Source organism: Cervus canadensis, chromosome 11, assembly GCF_019320065.1.
Source record: "Cervus canadensis isolate Bull #8, Minnesota chromosome 11, ASM1932006v1, whole genome shotgun sequence".
Taxonomy (NCBI): domain Eukaryota; kingdom Metazoa; phylum Chordata; class Mammalia; order Artiodactyla; family Cervidae; genus Cervus; species Cervus canadensis.
This window is the reverse complement of record NC_057396.1, coordinates 77,344,668-77,361,166: the sequence shown is the minus strand read 5'-3', so window position 1 is coordinate 77,361,166 and position 16,499 is coordinate 77,344,668. Positions and strand designations below refer to the sequence as shown.

Sequence of the window (16,499 nt, the reverse complement as noted above, 5' to 3'; positions counted from 1 at the left end):
TGGGGGATTTTGCACTGTGTTTTCCTGGCAGTTCATTCCTAATAGGCTGATAATATGTTTCATTTTTATTTTTTTGATAATACATTTTAAAACATTTCTCACTGCTGAAGAGAAGAGATGTTTTTGGTGGTTTCTCAAATCTGATAGTATTTCCCTACAGCCTTTTCCCATCCACTACATTGCCTTTTTAGGACTAAAACAATATTATCTTATATATTTCTTGCTTTTCAGTTTGCCTAGAAATAGTCTATGGGCTTCCTTGGTGGCTCCGTGGTAAAGAATCCACTTGCAATGCAGGAAACCTGGGTTCGATCCCTGGGTTGGAAAGATACCCTGGAGAAGGAAATGGAAACCCACTCCAGTACTCTTGCCTGGAGAGTCCCATGGACAGAGGAGCCTGGTGGGCTACAGTCCCCGGGGTCTCAAAGACAGGTGACTTAGCGCAGCATAAGACAGCATATTTCATGCAGCGTTCACATTCTAAACAGTCTCTGCCCCTCCGTGTTGTTCAACATAACTCTGTGCAGGGATTCCCAGACAGAAGTTGTTTGGGAGATTTAAGCTGAGCCCTCTTGACGATTTGTGGAGTGAGCAGAGGTTTTTCCAGGGGAGGGATGTACTCATGTCTCACAGGTGGTGACTACCAACGACCTCTCGCACTCTGGTACATACAAATTTACCTCGATGGTCTGAATCAAGCTGAAAGTATGAACACGGTACTCTGTTTAATCAGTGTTTCATAAGTAGAGCTGTGCCTTACAGAATGAGAATTATTTGTGAAAAAAACTTGTAATATTTATTTATTATTTGGCTGCGCTGGGTCTCAGCATGCATGCAGGATCTTTAGTTGCAGCCTATGGGGTCTAGCTGTCTTAGTAGGGACCGAACCCAGTCCCTACCCTGGGAGCGGGGTATTTTAACCTCTGGACCACCAGGGAAGTCCTGGGGAGAATTTTTTTCCTGAGACAATTTTTTAAGAGAGAGCTGTGATTAGCTTTTGTCCCAGGAGCTTAGAATGAATGTTGCTGTCCCAGATGTCTTGCTGGATCATACATCAAATAGTGTTAAACAGCTCTGATTGTGGCTGCTGTCCGAGTCACAAGCTTAGTAATTATGATCACCAGCCATCCAAACTGTCTAAAAGCAGGGAATATGGAAGCAGGAAGTTCAGCTGGGGCTTTTTGGTCCAAACTGCTCATTGTCAGGTGGAAAAACTGAGATCCTCAAAGGGAAAAGACTGACCCATAGCAAAACAAATCGGAGTCAGGACTAACTTGTAAAATGCAACTCACAGTTCAGGTTCCTTTCAACTTGATCCCACCATTTATTGGCAAGAAGGCCAATGATTGTTGTTTTAGTCCATTTTCTGTCTGTGGGGTTGTTTACAGATTATCCCATTTTACAAAGCATTATTTAAAATTCGGACTCTGGAAACTGTTCTTGGTCCTTAGCATCACTGAACTGATGTTTTGATTCCCAATTATCCCTGATCAATCTCCTCCCCACTGTACATACACACACACACACACACACACACACACACACACACACACACACAGATAAATCAAGTTAAATGATTCTGATTTATTGAACAAATACCAGTGATTAAGGATACATCAAGCAGATCAAAAGTACACTGATAATACATAATAATACATTGCATCATGGGGTAAAGTGATTATGAAGTAGGTTGGATGAATGCATGTGCATTAGACAATCTCAATGGAGAAAATAACCTTTAAGTTGACGTTTTAAAAAAGATAAATTGAGACACTAAATATGTGAAGAGCATTCCAGTTGCGTTCTCAGTATCTGCCTAAAGTAGGCACATGATAAAAGGCAGGAAGATAAAGAACAACTATCAGAATGATCTTAAGACCAAAAAAAAAATGTGTGATATATATAGAAATACATAGTCAGTATGTGGTTAAAATCCTAACTGAGTGGAGGAAAGAGCAGAGTAAAATATCACACAATACAAAGACAGACCAGAGACACTGCTAGAGGTCCTGGTGGGCCAGGTGTGGATGTCAACATCTTTTCCTTGAAAGTGTGTGATTATATCTATGAATGATTAAGAACGGTGAATGAGTTTGGCAAGCTATGCAGTAAAAGAGTATATTTTTAAGCTGCTGTCAAGTTTGGGGAAATAAAATTTTATTTTCAGAAAAAAATGAAAATAGAAAATCTAGGCTCCTAAGTTCAGATAAGCATAAAAACTGACTTCACCATTGGTTGTATGGTCATGTGATCTCTTTCATGGCCTGGGGAAATTAACATCTACTTATCAATTTTTAATTTTGGCAATCCAAATAAATAAAATGTAGTTAATTATTTCATTAATGAATTTGTGAATAATACCCCCAGCTGATTTCTTCAGTCTCTTCACAGGACTCTTCTATTAAGATTTAGGCTAAAGGTGTGAACTATTTTTTCCTTCTCTTAAAAATAAAAATGTCAAAAGAAACAAACTCAATTGGAGAGCTTAGTCTTTCTTTACCATCTTCTATTCACAATCTCATCTCTCATTCTTACATCACACATACCCCCATTATCTCTCTCTAAATATTTCTGCAAATGTTTTACTATTTAATGCCTCACCATAGCCCTGTTTTGAGTTTCTCTGCATCTTTTTCATTCATTCACTATTACTATTTTCTCTGTCCCATCTCTACCTCTTACCTGGATCTATCCCTATTGATTTTTGTCTTCCTCAAGTCAGCAGATACTGTCTCTGATGGTTACTTATTCTTTGTCTAACCTCTGTCTACTTTGGGCTACCTGTTGGCTGCAGCTTCACAATGCATTTTTCTGCCTAATTCTCTTATTTTCTATCCTAGGTATTTTCTCTCCTTTCCCCACCTCCTGGTGATGTGTTTGTCCCGACTGGTTACAGGCATGTAAAGGTTAACTTGGCTTTACTTTTATCTCAATATAGTTCTCTTAGAGTGTTGATTTTCTTCATTTAATACTGATCTCTCTTACAACAGTACTAAACCTCTGTCACCAAAATCCATCCTTACCAGCACTCTGCCCTGAATACTACCAGGCAATCTTAAACTGTGTTTCTCTTCAATCTCCTAAAAATGACAGTCTAAACCTGAACTTAATCTGGGTCTGTCTGTACTCCTCACATGTCAATTTGTATTTCTAACTTCCTACGTCTTTCAACCTTACCCGATGTTCTTTGATCTTAGATTCAAACGCATAATATGTTAAGCAACCGGTTGCCTCTCTGGTTTCATTCTTTAATTCAGCTCATTAGTGGGAAGACCAATAACTCTTTCTCCATTTTTTTGGAAACTATCATTTCTCTTCATTTCCACTGACTTCATTTTAGCTCAGGTCTTAATTGATTCTTCTTTCATTTCAAATTCTTCTTTAAGTGATTTTTCCTTTATGGTTTACATCTCACCAGGCATAGTGAGTAACTTAACAAAACTCCCTACTGCTTATTCATCAGTCTGCAAACAATTTTGAGCAATATTCTATCAGTGAATGTGCTACTGATTCAGGCAAAATATGGATTTTTATGAGATTTTGTGTCTCTGAAAAAATATATTATCATTGAGGGGACATGAAACATTTGCCTGTGGAAAATTATACAGAGTGTAAGGTGTGTGTGTGTGTGTGTGTGTGTGTGTGTGTGTGTATTTGATTAGAAAAACTTATCAGCTAGAGAGAAAGGCAATCAACTAGAAAAACTTAAAGAATCAGATGGGATTTAAGATAGGCTTTACAGAAAGAAGAAATTCAAGCAAAAACAGAAAGGAAGAAAGGACATTTCAACGCAGGATGCTGGCGTGAGGTGGTCAAGCACAGTGCATATTAAAGAGAAAGTTGAAGTGGGGCCAGGAAGTGGGACCTTCGAGACAAAATGGACTTAAATTTTATATCATTAGAGACTACTAAGATTGGAGACTGCTGTATGTGAACATGGATGAATATTCAGGGCTGAATATGAACGAATTGATTTCACAATCATTTCTTTCTTAGAGCACTTTTAGTTTATCTTGTGGTGCTTGCTTTGGCAGCACGTATGCTAATTTACCCTGTGTTTGCATGTGTTTCTACACACACTTTTAGAGCTGACGGGTAAATTATTCCTACTATCTTAATGTCACAGATGAAAAAACCCTGATTAAGTAAAACGTTAAATGATTTGCCACAGCTCACTCAACAAATAACCAATAGGCCTGGTATTCCAATGCGCTTTATAAGATCAGCAATCCTTCTACCACACTATGTTGCTTTGTTCATATAAGACCAAACCCAATGAGGAAATATCTATTGCTAATTTGATATGTATCCACCAAAATGCTTAATACATGCCTAAAGAATCTCTATTCACACGTCTGTCTAACAGAGTCTTTCTGACTCTATTCTTAATTTATGTCCTTTTGGTCTTGTCATCATCTCCACAATTTCTCCTTTCCTGTGCTACTTCTGACTCGACCTGGTGGTATGCCCTCTCTGAATCTCCACCCCTACACTCCATACACCCACACTGAGCACCCACCACGGATGAAATACTGTGAGATCAGTTTCACTTAGTTGGTTCTCAGTATGAGTTTGCTGAATGGACTTTGCCCTCATGGTTCTTACAGTCCAAAAGGGGTCACAGATCACTCACATCTGCAGCTCTGAAAAAGGCTAAGAGCAAATATTATCAAACTGTTAACCTTAACTCAGCTCTCAGCCAGTATTCCTCTTGTTTTCCCTATTTGCAGTTATGCTTACTTATTACAGGTGGATATCCCAGAAGGGATGGGTGTGAGACAGTAACAGAAAGCAAGAAATATAGAAGTCTATCTTATCTACAAATGGAGGGGGGATGGGTTTAAGTGAACAGAAACAACAAAAATAGAATATTGCCGTCTGGAGAATAAACCATGATATAAACTTGTCAAGTCATAGAAAGAATTGAAATTTTGCCAGTAGCCTCTTACACAGAGATCATGGCTTTCTAAGCTCTTTGCTGTGAATCAGGATGTTCCAGACACACAAGTCTTATGAATCAGCAGGAGAAGCTGTCTCCTCTCTTTCTTCCAACTGACTATAAATCGGTGCATATATATTTACCTCTTCATAAAGACGATCTTCTGGAATCTGATGAGGTGAAGGAAAAAAAAACATTATCAATCACCAAGAATTTTCTGTCCCTAGAATACTTACGTAAGAAGCATATCTCATCTCTTTTTGTATCTCACAGCCTGCCATTACACTGTGATACTTTAGCCATCTGATGTGAAGAGCCGACTCATTGGAAAGACCCTGATACTGGGAAAGATCGAAGGCAGGAGGGGAAGGGGATGACAGAGGATGAGATGGTTGGATGGCATCACTGACTCAATGGACATGAGTCTGAGCAAGCTCCAGGAGATGCTGAAGGACAGGGAACCCTGGCGTGCTGCAGTCCACGGGGTCGCAGAGAGTCAGACACGACTGAGCAAAACCAGCAACAACACTTCCATCTCCAGCAAACCAGCGTGGCTGGCCAAGTGGGTTCAAAAGAAATTGTCAGTCAACGAGAAGTTGTTGAGATGATTCTGTATCGGAAATTTAGTACATCTCTTATCTTATTTATTTCTGAAGGAAAGCGATCAGAAAAGGCAGGCAGACTTGAATGCTTCAGGCAAGTGGAAAGATGGAGAGAGTGTGTTTTACCTGGAAGATCTGAGTAAATGTATATGCATCTAACTCTCTTTCATACGTCACAGGTATAAAAATGGGTAAGACAAGTGGAAGCACAGCTGGTAGTCATGACTCAGAGAGGAAACAAAATACAGACTTCAGAGCAAGTGGGAAGATGAAATCCAAGAAAAAAGAGAGCAGGAACAAATTTTTAAGAGCCCAGATATTTAAGTGTTTCTATCATGTACTACCTGTATATTCATCTCTTATGCTCAACATATGCTTATACTTTGAAGCACCTACATTTCTTAAAATGATGAAGACCTTACTTTCCTAAACTTCAGCCAAACGAATTATATTAATACTATGAGGTTTGTGAGTGGAAAATTTGATTCGAAACATGAGATTTGATTCCCGTTTCTTCACACCCTCTCCAGCATTTATTGTTTGTTGATTTTTTGATGATGGTCATTCTGACTGGTGGGAGACGATACCTCATTGTGGTTTTGATTTGCGTTTCTCTAATAATGAGTGAGGTTAAAATAAATTAATTCATTCAAAACATGAGATTTGGAAACCAAAATACTGAAACTTGGAGAAATGGAATGTTGAAACTGGAAACAATGTTGCAGGAAACCCAGGCCATACTTTTAAGCAACAAAGCTCAAGTTCTTTACCATTTAGGATTTAACATCAGGCGGTCCACCTACCTGATTTCCTTCAACTACTTCACCAATTCCATAAACTATGTGTGACACAGCGCTGCCAAAGCCCAGGACGGTGAGAAACAGGATCATCGCCACAACTTCCTGTTGAGCAACAGCCAACAACAACCCAAAGGACAGGTGGAGTTACAGGATAGGAAAGCGCATTCCCTTACAGCAGCCCCGGCTCATCACCCACCCCCACTCAGCACATGGCCAGTTCCTGCAGAATGACACGTGCGAAAACCAGGAGGTGGTTACTCAAAGTCCCTGGCACCACCCTTGCGGGATTCAGGTCGAGGTGGGGGAAAGAGGCTGGCATGACCCTGGGCACGAGCCTCCGGAACACTGCCTTATATGATGCGGTGACAGAAGGGTGGTGTTCACAGAAAGGAAAAGAAGGCGTCCCACTTGGGTCAGGACCAGAATCTCAGCCATCCCACGAGAAGTACCCACAGCGGAGAAGCAGGCCAGAGAGCAGTAGTCGTTCACGTAGACCTCCTCGCAGCTGTAGAGGTAAGTGGTGCTCTGCTCAAGGTTACTGATGAGAATGACGACGCCTGCTCCCGCGGTGACGCTGCTGACCGCGTTTGCTCCCTGGCATCCTCGGATCTAACAACAAAGAGGAACATTTAGACTCGGTCCCGCACCTGCCGCAGTGTTCAGCAAACCCACCTGCATTTCAGGGCTGGATACATCCAATAAACTCCGCACTTATGCAAAGTGAAAAGAAAGTGAAGTCGTTCAGTCGTGTCCGACTCTTTGCGACCCCATGGACTGTAGCCTGCCAGGCTCCCCCGTCCATGGGATTTTCCAGGCAAGAACACTGGAGTGGGTTGCCATTTCCTTCTCCAGGAGATATTCCTGACCCGGGGATTGAACCCTGGTCTCCTGCATTGTAGGCAGACTCTGTACCATCTGAGCCACCAGGGAAGTCCATTTATTCAAAATATAGATTACAAGGGACATGTAGAAAATGTACTTGTGTAATAAGGACCTCCAGCGGTCCCTCTGAGACTGCGAGCAGGAAGACCCACGTGAATGCTCACGTTGCCGTTGCCGCTGTTCGGTCACTGAGCTGTGCCCACCTCTTTGTGACCCCATGGACTGCAGCCCCCCAGGCTCCCCTGTCTTTCACTGTCTCCCAGAGTGTGCTCAGACTCATGTCCACTGAGTCTAACCATCTTGTCCTCTGTTGTCCCCTTCTCCTCCTGCCTTCAATCCTTCCCAGCACTAGGGTCTTGTTTAATGAGTGGACTCTTTGCATCAGGTGGCCAGAGCTTCAGCTTCAGCATCAGTCCTTCCAATGAATTATTCAGGGTTGATTTCCTTTAGGATGGACTGGTTTGATCTCTGAGCTGTCCAGCGGACTCTCAAGAGTCTTCTCCAACACCACAGTTTAAAAGCATCAGTTCTTCAGAGCTCAGCCTTCTTTAGGATCCAACTCTAACATCTGTACACGACTACTGGGAAAACCATAGCTTTGACTATATAGACTATACTCATAGTCTCTCATCAGATAGACTCCTTAATTGGAAATGAATCATTTGTTGGATCACAGGACTATAGTTTGAGGACATAGCTGGTGTGAGGGTATTTTTTCAACAAGGTCAACGTAATACATTCATTGTTTTTAAGTGATACAATTGGTATTTTAATGATTACACGTTTAGTGACTATATCCAAGACAAAAGTAAATTGGAAGAAAATCACATATCCACATTCACTCATAAGAGATAACAACATGTCTCCTTCAAAACTCTTAAGATTAAATTTTTCTTACCTTCTCAAGGATAAAGACAGAATGCAACTCACCAGATATACTGACTGTTTCTTTTCAGACACGATTGACAAAATTCCAGAAATAGCAAACTGTTCAAAAGGAAGGAGGGGAAAAAAGCGCAGTGGGTCTCTGTTCTTCTCTGTGTCCCTTTCATCCTCCCCTTCCAAATAGAAGGTAAAGTTGTGGGCATTCTATAAAGATGTCCTTTAATCCATTTTATTTTTTAGTTTTATTATTTTATTTTTTCTAATTTCCTATAGAAAACTTCTCAAAATTAAATGTCCATGTGAATTATCTTGTTAAAATGCAAATTGTCACTCAGTAAGTCCTAGATGCGGTCTGAGACTCTGCATTTCTGCCAGGCTGCCAGGTAATGCTAACCCCGAGAGTCCATGGTCACCGCTAAGTGCTATGAAGTCCAGCAGTCCCTGGGCCATGACTCTGTCATAACACTGCTCTCATTTTATTGTGATCATTTGCTCGTATGAGCATCTTGTGTGTTACAGTGTCAGTTCCTCTGGGCAAGAAACATGTGTCTGTCTCCGGAGTCTGACATATATCTTGTGGACATATAGCCATTATGAAAATACCAGTGGTGAAGGGTTTAGTGAAATTATCAACCAGGAGCACACATTCAAAACATTTCATAGATTCAGACTGTATGGTGAGTTGAGAGACCTAATAAACTAAATGATTGGAATGAAAAGACAGTAAGGAAGTTTCAAATTAAATATAACAAAAGCTTAAGGAGAGTTTTGAGCAAGTGACCTGAGACCTACGTATTTAGCAGAGGGCCAAGCCAATGCAGTATTTTTAGGGTTAAAATGTATCCTCGTGAATGAAAATGTTGATGCAAAAAACAACATGGATTAATCAAAAACAAGAATGCTGAGTGCAAGAAGCCAGGCATTAGAGAGAAGATGGTGTTATCATTCCATTTGTATAAAACTCCAGAAAATGAAAACTAATCTATTGCAACAGAAAACAAGTGATCGCTCAAGGATAGGAGGATGGGGTTGAGGGAGGGAGGGGTTACCAGGGGAACAGGAAATTTTTGGCAGTGATGAGTACTTTCATTATATTGATGTGGAAAGGGTCTCATGTGTCATGTCAAAATTTATCAAATTATACACCTTAAATAGGTGCTGTTTATTAAACATCAGTTATACTTCAATAAAAACTAAATATTTTTATGAGCTCATTCGGCCATCTAGTTTCTAACTAGTACAATGACTAAAAGAGATACAATGAGAAAGTACCTAAAAGAGTTTCTAGGGCTCAGTAGAAGTTCATCAAATGTCAGCCTTGTTCTCCTCGTTTCAACAATCTCTCCCCCCATCTTTGCTAAGATAGCTTTACTGATGAATGGTGTTACGAAAATTTTTCTCAAATTGGATTCTGAAAGTTTAGGTTGGATTCTTACTAGCTAAATGCCCCTTGAGCAATACATAAACATGTATTAGCTAATTTAACTCAAAATGCTTTGTAAACTGTAAATATGCATCTATTTTATATATATTCATATACATATTAGAATACACTCATATATTCTCAACACTAGAATAAACAATTGTTAGATCTGATCTGGATAAAAGAAAAGCCATGTGCAGTATTATTTCAGACAACTGTAGACATATACTCACAAATAGGGCTCCCCAGAATGGGTAGCCGGCTTTAAATGATGAAAAAAAGTATTCCATAAACTCTGAATCATTGATCTCGGAGCTCACAATTATTCCAAAATAAAGGTATATCAAACCAATCAGAATTTGTGTTACCTGTAGAAAAATGCATAGATTTTGTGGAATCAGAAGGTTTTTTTCTAAGATTACATCAATTTCCTTATAATTGAGGCCAAATGTGAGAAATTGCTTTGGTGTCTTAGGCAGTCCTCAAAAGGATCCAAGTGCAGTATTTTCCAGTATCATCTGGCCACTCTAAGCGTTTATACTGGCATGACCTCATGCAAGAATAGCCATGAGGCCATGCAAGCATAGCCATCTCCTACGCCTTTATTTACATACTCATGGTGGACATCAATAATGGCTCTTTCTATCTATGAGAAGACAAAGATTATAAATCATTCACAGGATGATATTGATCCTTCGGCAACTGACCAGAGTTGGCAGATCCTATTTGCTAGTCTAACCCTAGTCTTCATGAGGAAATGCTTATTTCTACCCAATAGGGTGCCTGGAGGTGGTGGATCAGTTGCTAAGTTGTGTCTGACCCTAGTAACCCCACGGACTGCAGTCCACCAGGATCTCCTGGTGAGATTTCCCAGGTAAGAATACTGGAGTGGGTTGCCATTTCCCTCTCCAGGGAATCTTCCCAATCCAGGGACTGAACCTGGGTCTCCTGCACTGCAGGCAGATTCTTTGCCAACTGAGCCACTGTTAGGACTCTGCCCAACAGTGTGTGGTGAGTGTCAATAATTTTCTACTATGTTTTTCCCTCCATGAGTCTGAGTAGGGAAGCTATGTTGATGCCACCAAATACTCTTTCTTAGAGCCAGTCTCTACTCTAGTTGAGGTTAGAGGAGGCTCACTCACCCCCAGGAATTCCAGCTCTCTCTTCAAAACAGTCAGCCATGTTTGGCGTGGTGCGGGTGGGGCAGGCTTTTCCAGTAAGACGCTTTCATGGAGAGATATTTCTGCAAGTTCAATTTCAGATGCACTGTGAAGTTTGAACAGAAATGCAGCTGTGAGAAAATTCTCTAAGTCTCTATGCAAAGATCTCAACTGACAGAAAAGGGAATTTCGCTTATTTTTCAAAATAAGTCTGTAATTAAAATCTTCACTGTAAAGTACAGGAAACTCGGAGGCTCAGAGGGTCCAAGTTAGTGGCCAGGATCACTATCTGATCATGGTTAGATGGAACAAAAACCATACCAAGTCTTCTTATTCTTGTGCTTGTGTGTACTTGATCACTCAATCATGTCCAATTCTTTGCAACCCCAAGGACTGTAATGTAGCCCACCAGGCTCCTCTGTCCATGGAATTCTCTAGGCAAGAACATCGGAGTGGGTCGTCATTCCCCTCTCCAGGTGATCTTCTCGACCCAGAGATCAAACCCGGGTCTCCTGATTGCAAGTGGATGTTTTACCCTCTGAGCCACCAGGGAAGCAGGGAAGCCCCTTCTTATTCTTAATCCAGAGTTATTACCAGGTTCTTTCTCATTAATCTATGTTGGTGAGTAAAAGTAAAAACTATCACATCTCTCAGTCTTTTAAACATAGAAATGTATCTGAAAGGATGTTGTCAATGACATACTCAATTTCATGTGCATAAAGGAATGACTTTGAAAGGTGTGTTGATCTCTGTTCCTATTTTCATCCTTAGAGGAGGCTCACTGGCAATACTATGTCTTCCTAAGCATTGGAGTATACTTAATATTTTGCAATGACTTTCAATCTGTTACTGATTTCTGAAGCTCTGTCTTCAGTTTCTCCTAAAACCTCTAAAAAGAAAGTTTTAATATGTGTTGGGGCTTCCCTGGTGGCTCAGATGGTAAAGAATCTGCCTGCAATGCAGGAGACCTGGGTTTGATACTTGGGTCGGGAAGATCCCCTGGAGAAGGACATGGCAACCCACTGCAGTATTCTTGCCTGGAGAATTCCATGGACAGAGGAGCCTGGCGGGCTACAGTCCATGGGGTCACAAAGAGTCGGACAGACTGAGTGACTAACACACATCGTATGTGCTCATCTTCTGTATCCAAAGGGAAAGTAAACTATGCACATCTCCACCAGATTTCAACCTGCGAACATTTCCCTCTAAACAGTGGGGCAGGACCTCGCAGCTTGAGATTCACAGAGATTCACACACGTCAGGCACACAGGCAAGAGGGTACAAAGCCCCTACGTCAAGCCTAGAATATGAGTCTCTTTTGTTAGAAAACTTCAGCTGTTCCCAGCTTACAGGCTAAATAAAAACCTTCTTCTCCCATCGACCAGAGAGAACTACTGGGAGAGTATAGCAAACAACTTCTTTATACTTGGTATTTCAATTAAACCCAGTGGGTCCACGCCCAAGTTCACGATCTGGCATCTCCCCAGCACTGTGACTATCTCTGGTTCATTAAGTGACTGGGAATAGAAAAAAAAAAAATAAAATAGCAGCTTGCGCCTACCTGGTGGGCTCTTGTGGAGTGGGGAGGGCAAGCTCTGTCCTGCTCCTGCTTTCCGTCTCCATTTCTTCGTTAACAGAGCTCTCCAGGGATGAAGGACGATGTTACCGTGAGCCTTGGTGGGCTCCCTCTCAGAGTCTTCGGATGGTCAGCCAAGATGGGTGACTCATGACTTGGATAGCTATCTTCATACTTAAGACATTGGTCAGAAAGATAAGTTTCCTGGCTGATTAAGATCAACGGGGCTTTTCTTGTTATCATAAAGAGCAAAATTGAATGGGTTACTGAATTGGGATGAGTGTGAGTTGGGGAGATTTGAGACTCTTGGAGGATAATTCTTTCTGAGACAGGATTTACAGAACCCCAAACTGAGAGGGTTTAGTTGGAATTGCGAAGCTGAGAGAGAACCGCAGGGCAAGAAGAGACTACGCTTCTCTCCTGGTGTTTTCTCTGTTTGTGACCCAGGTCAGCCTTTCCTATGTCAGAAGTCCTCCAGTTATCCTCAGAGGACTGGGCTTCACAGGTAATCTAAGGCTGAAGCACTGTTTGCAAATATGAGTGCTTCTGATTTCCCTCTTTCTCTAGATTCATTCATGTTGCTGCAGGTGGCGTTCTTTCATTCTTTTTTACGGCTGAATCCCCGGTGGCTCAGAGGTTAAAGCATCTGCCTGCAATGTGGGAGACCTGGGTTCGATCCCTGGATCAGGAAGATCCCCTGGAGAAGGAAATGGCAACCCGCTCCAGTATGGACGGAGGTGCCTGGTGGGCTACAGTCCACGGGGTCGCAAAGAGTCGGACACGACTGAGTGACTTCACTTAATATTCCATTGTATATGTGTACCACAGCTTCTTTATCACGTCATCTGTTGATGAATGTTTAGGCTGCTTCCACGTTCTGGAGATTGTAAATAGTGCTGAAATGAACACTGGGGTGCATGTATCTTATCAAATTATTATTTTCTCCAGATATATGCCCAGGAGTGGGACTGCTAGATCACAAGGTAGCTCTATTTTCAGTTTAAATAGAGCCTCAGGATTTTTCATTCTCTCACGTCTCCCTTAGCGAAGTCACACCATATCTGCTAGAAAAGACCTTAAATAAATGTCTCCTTATGGTGCTTTCTGGGAGCAGTATGTAATACTTCATTATGTTTCCAGAGAATAATCAGAAACTAAACTTGAGACTTAGAGAGGAAAGAGATTGAGGATGATCTTTGGTGTTTGGACACAAGGCTATTTTGTGAGAATTTTCAACAGAAACTTGCAAAATGCAAACCAGTAACTGAGATGCATCTTGTGAGTTTCAACTGGTTTCATACCCCAGTTTTCACCAGCTCCTTCCCACTGTTGAGACGCTTATCATCTTCTGTGCCCTCACTTTGGGTCTTTGTGTAAACACACTCCTCGATCTTTCACAACACTAAACATTGAAACATATACCAAAGTGCCTTTTTTTGGTGGGGGCAAAATTATCAAGATGAGTTTTAACCATGCCTCCGCCTGAAGGAGGAGATAACAGTGCTAACATTCCTCCCACCGCATGTGTTTCCTCCTTCTGGAGGCACGTCTGTCCACTCTCTTCACTCACTCATCATCCGGCTTCCTCCTTGACAAAGCAAAATTTCTTCTCTCTGATATACACTCGGTTTATTTTCCCAAACTCCAAAGAAATTTGCTTTCAGATCCCATCTGGACAATGGTTTTCTCAAACTGAATGCTCAGGTCACTTAAATATGCACGAACTTACCTACTGCGGATTGAGAATTGCCATCGCTTCAGGGTGTTTTCTGACACTCCCAAAGGCATCCCAGTCTCTCTCTCTCTCTCTGACACACACACACAGACACACAGACACACACACACACACACACACACACAGACACACAGACACAGACACAGACACACACACAGACACGCACACACACAGACACAGACACACACACAGACATGCACACACACAGACATGCACACACACACACAGACACACACACACACAGACACACACACACAGACACACACAGACACACACACACAGACACAGACACACACAGACACGCACACACACAGACACACACAGACACACAGACACACACACACACACACAGACACACACACACACACAGACACACACACACACAGACACAGACACACACAGACACACACACACACACACAGACACACACACACACACACACACAGACACACACACACGCACGTGCACATATGCTCAAGAGCAAACAAGGATAGAGGTCAAAGAGCAAATTTCTTCCTCTTTTCAATGTCACAGAAGTTATCCACGCCAATTCAATGAGAGAAAAAAGTGTGAGTGCAGATATTGATCTTTTTTATAATTTATATTTTTATTTATTTTTGGCTCCGCTGGGTCTTTGTTACTGCAAGTGTGTTTCTCCAGCTGCGGTGAGAGGACTATTCTCCAGCTGCGGCGTGGATCAGTCATTGCAGAGGCGTCTCTTGTTGCAGAGCGTGGGCACTTGCGCTTCAGTAGTTGTGGCTTGTGGCCCCACTGTTTGTGGCTCACAGGCTCAGTAGTTGTGAAACGTGGGCTTAGTTGCTCTGTGGCATGTGGGGTCGTCCCGGACCAGGGACCAAACAGCGTCTCCTACACTGGCAGGTGGATTCTTTACCACTGAGCCACCAGGCAGGGCCTATACTGACCTTTAAGAAAGAAATGAAATTGCTTTCATTTGTAGACATCAGTAAGAGCAAGATGTAAAGATGAACAAGATAAAGGAAAACATTATATAATCAAAAAGAATAAAATAAGACCTGAAGAGCAAAATATAAATGATACCATTTAATATATTAATAACAGTAATATTTCAAGTCCCACCAAATCGGTCTATGATTTTTAAATCAAAGTTGTAAAATATTTTAGAACTTTATAATAGGAAAAGTAGAATTAATGAAAAATGATAATACGAATGTTACTGTAAATACCTTTCCTTCCACTGGTCTATTCACCAATGGTTCGGTTCACTGTATCAGACTCCTCACCAACCTTCTTCTCTTTACTCATTCCAAATCACTCTGCATTGCAACTGCAATGATATTCCTAAATTCCAAGTAAGCACATGACCTGTCCGTCTTTGTTCATTGTTGTGTTGGTAAGTATGTAGCAACTGGCTTTCTAGGGTTGGTGGGTGGAACTTGGCCCTGGGCAGGAAGGAACCCACCTGCAGTGCAGGATCTTCAACCCCTGGGTCAGGAAGACCCCCTGGAGGAGGGAGTGACACCCACTCCAGTGTTCTTGGCTGGAGAAGCCACGGACAGAGGAGCCTGGCGGGCTGCGGTCCACTGGCTCGCCAGGAGGTGGACACAGGTGAGTGACCAAGCACACACACACAGGATGTGAACAGTTTCACCACAGCCTGCTCCAAGCCAACAAAGTTGTGTTCATCTCACTGCAAGTGGAAAGGCAGCACTCTCAAGGCCACGCGAGCCAGTTCAACAGCAACGCATCGGTTTCAGCTGCTCTGTTTCTCATTCAGGAAGGCTTTCCTGGGGCCCGCTGCCGCAGAGGGGGGAGAGAACAAAGGCCCCTGCCTGCACTCGCCCTGAGGAAGGGGCAAGCTCATTCCTTCCCCGGGGTGAAGGCAGCAGTGCGCCCACGGGTCCGCCTGGAGAGGTGCGTGGGGGGCTGGCCTTCCCTCAGATGGTGCTGTGTGCAGGGGCATGCACGGTACCTTGCTTGCTGTCTGTCTCGTCTCCTGAAAGGCACACACTTCTCTCTCCAAACTGAGCTCTTGCCATCTGCCCCTCACGCATCAAAGTCAGACACACTAAAGCCTCTGGTTTCTTGCCCGAATATCCCCAATTCTCTCCTGCTTAGAGGCTTTTGCATATGTCCAGCTTCTTTCTTTTTCCCTTCATCATGCGAACTCCCAGTCGTCTTTAGGATCTCAGTTTAGGGGACCTCCCTGGAGGTCCAGTGGCCAAGACTCCACCCTCCCAATTCAGGGGACCTGGGTTTGATCCCTTGTCAGGGAAGTAGATCCCATGAGCCAAAACTTCCTATGCCACAACTAAAGATTTCACATGTTGAAACGAATACCCAGCACAGCCAAATAAGTAAATAAAATTTTTAATGTTTCTGAAAAAAAAAAATCTCAGTTTAGGAGAAATGTCTACTCCCCAAAATTGTCATTTTCATCTCTTTAACCTGGATTAGAAACTCTTTCTATGAGCTTCCAAAGATTCCTACGCTCTTCCTATCACAGCACTTAGGGCTC

The 16,499-nt window shown here is 42.3% G+C and overlaps 1 protein-coding gene across 1 annotated transcript; it reads right to left on the bottom strand.

Moving 5' to 3' along the window:
• Positions 1-1,564: 1,564 nt before the first annotated feature.
• On the bottom strand, positions 1,565-12,395 carry MS4A2 (membrane spanning 4-domains A2). The gene is made up of 7 exons (XM_043482670.1): positions 12,253-12,395; positions 10,674-10,797; positions 9,765-9,899; positions 8,154-8,210; positions 6,795-6,950; positions 6,345-6,443; positions 1,565-5,109 (listed from the first exon to the last, which is right to left on the bottom strand). The coding sequence occupies exons 1-7, from the start codon at positions 12,312-12,314 to the stop codon at positions 5,011-5,013; spliced, it is 732 nt and encodes a 243-aa protein (XP_043338605.1). The 5' UTR covers positions 12,315-12,395; the 3' UTR covers positions 1,565-5,010.
• Positions 12,396-16,499: the final 4,104 nt, after the last annotated feature.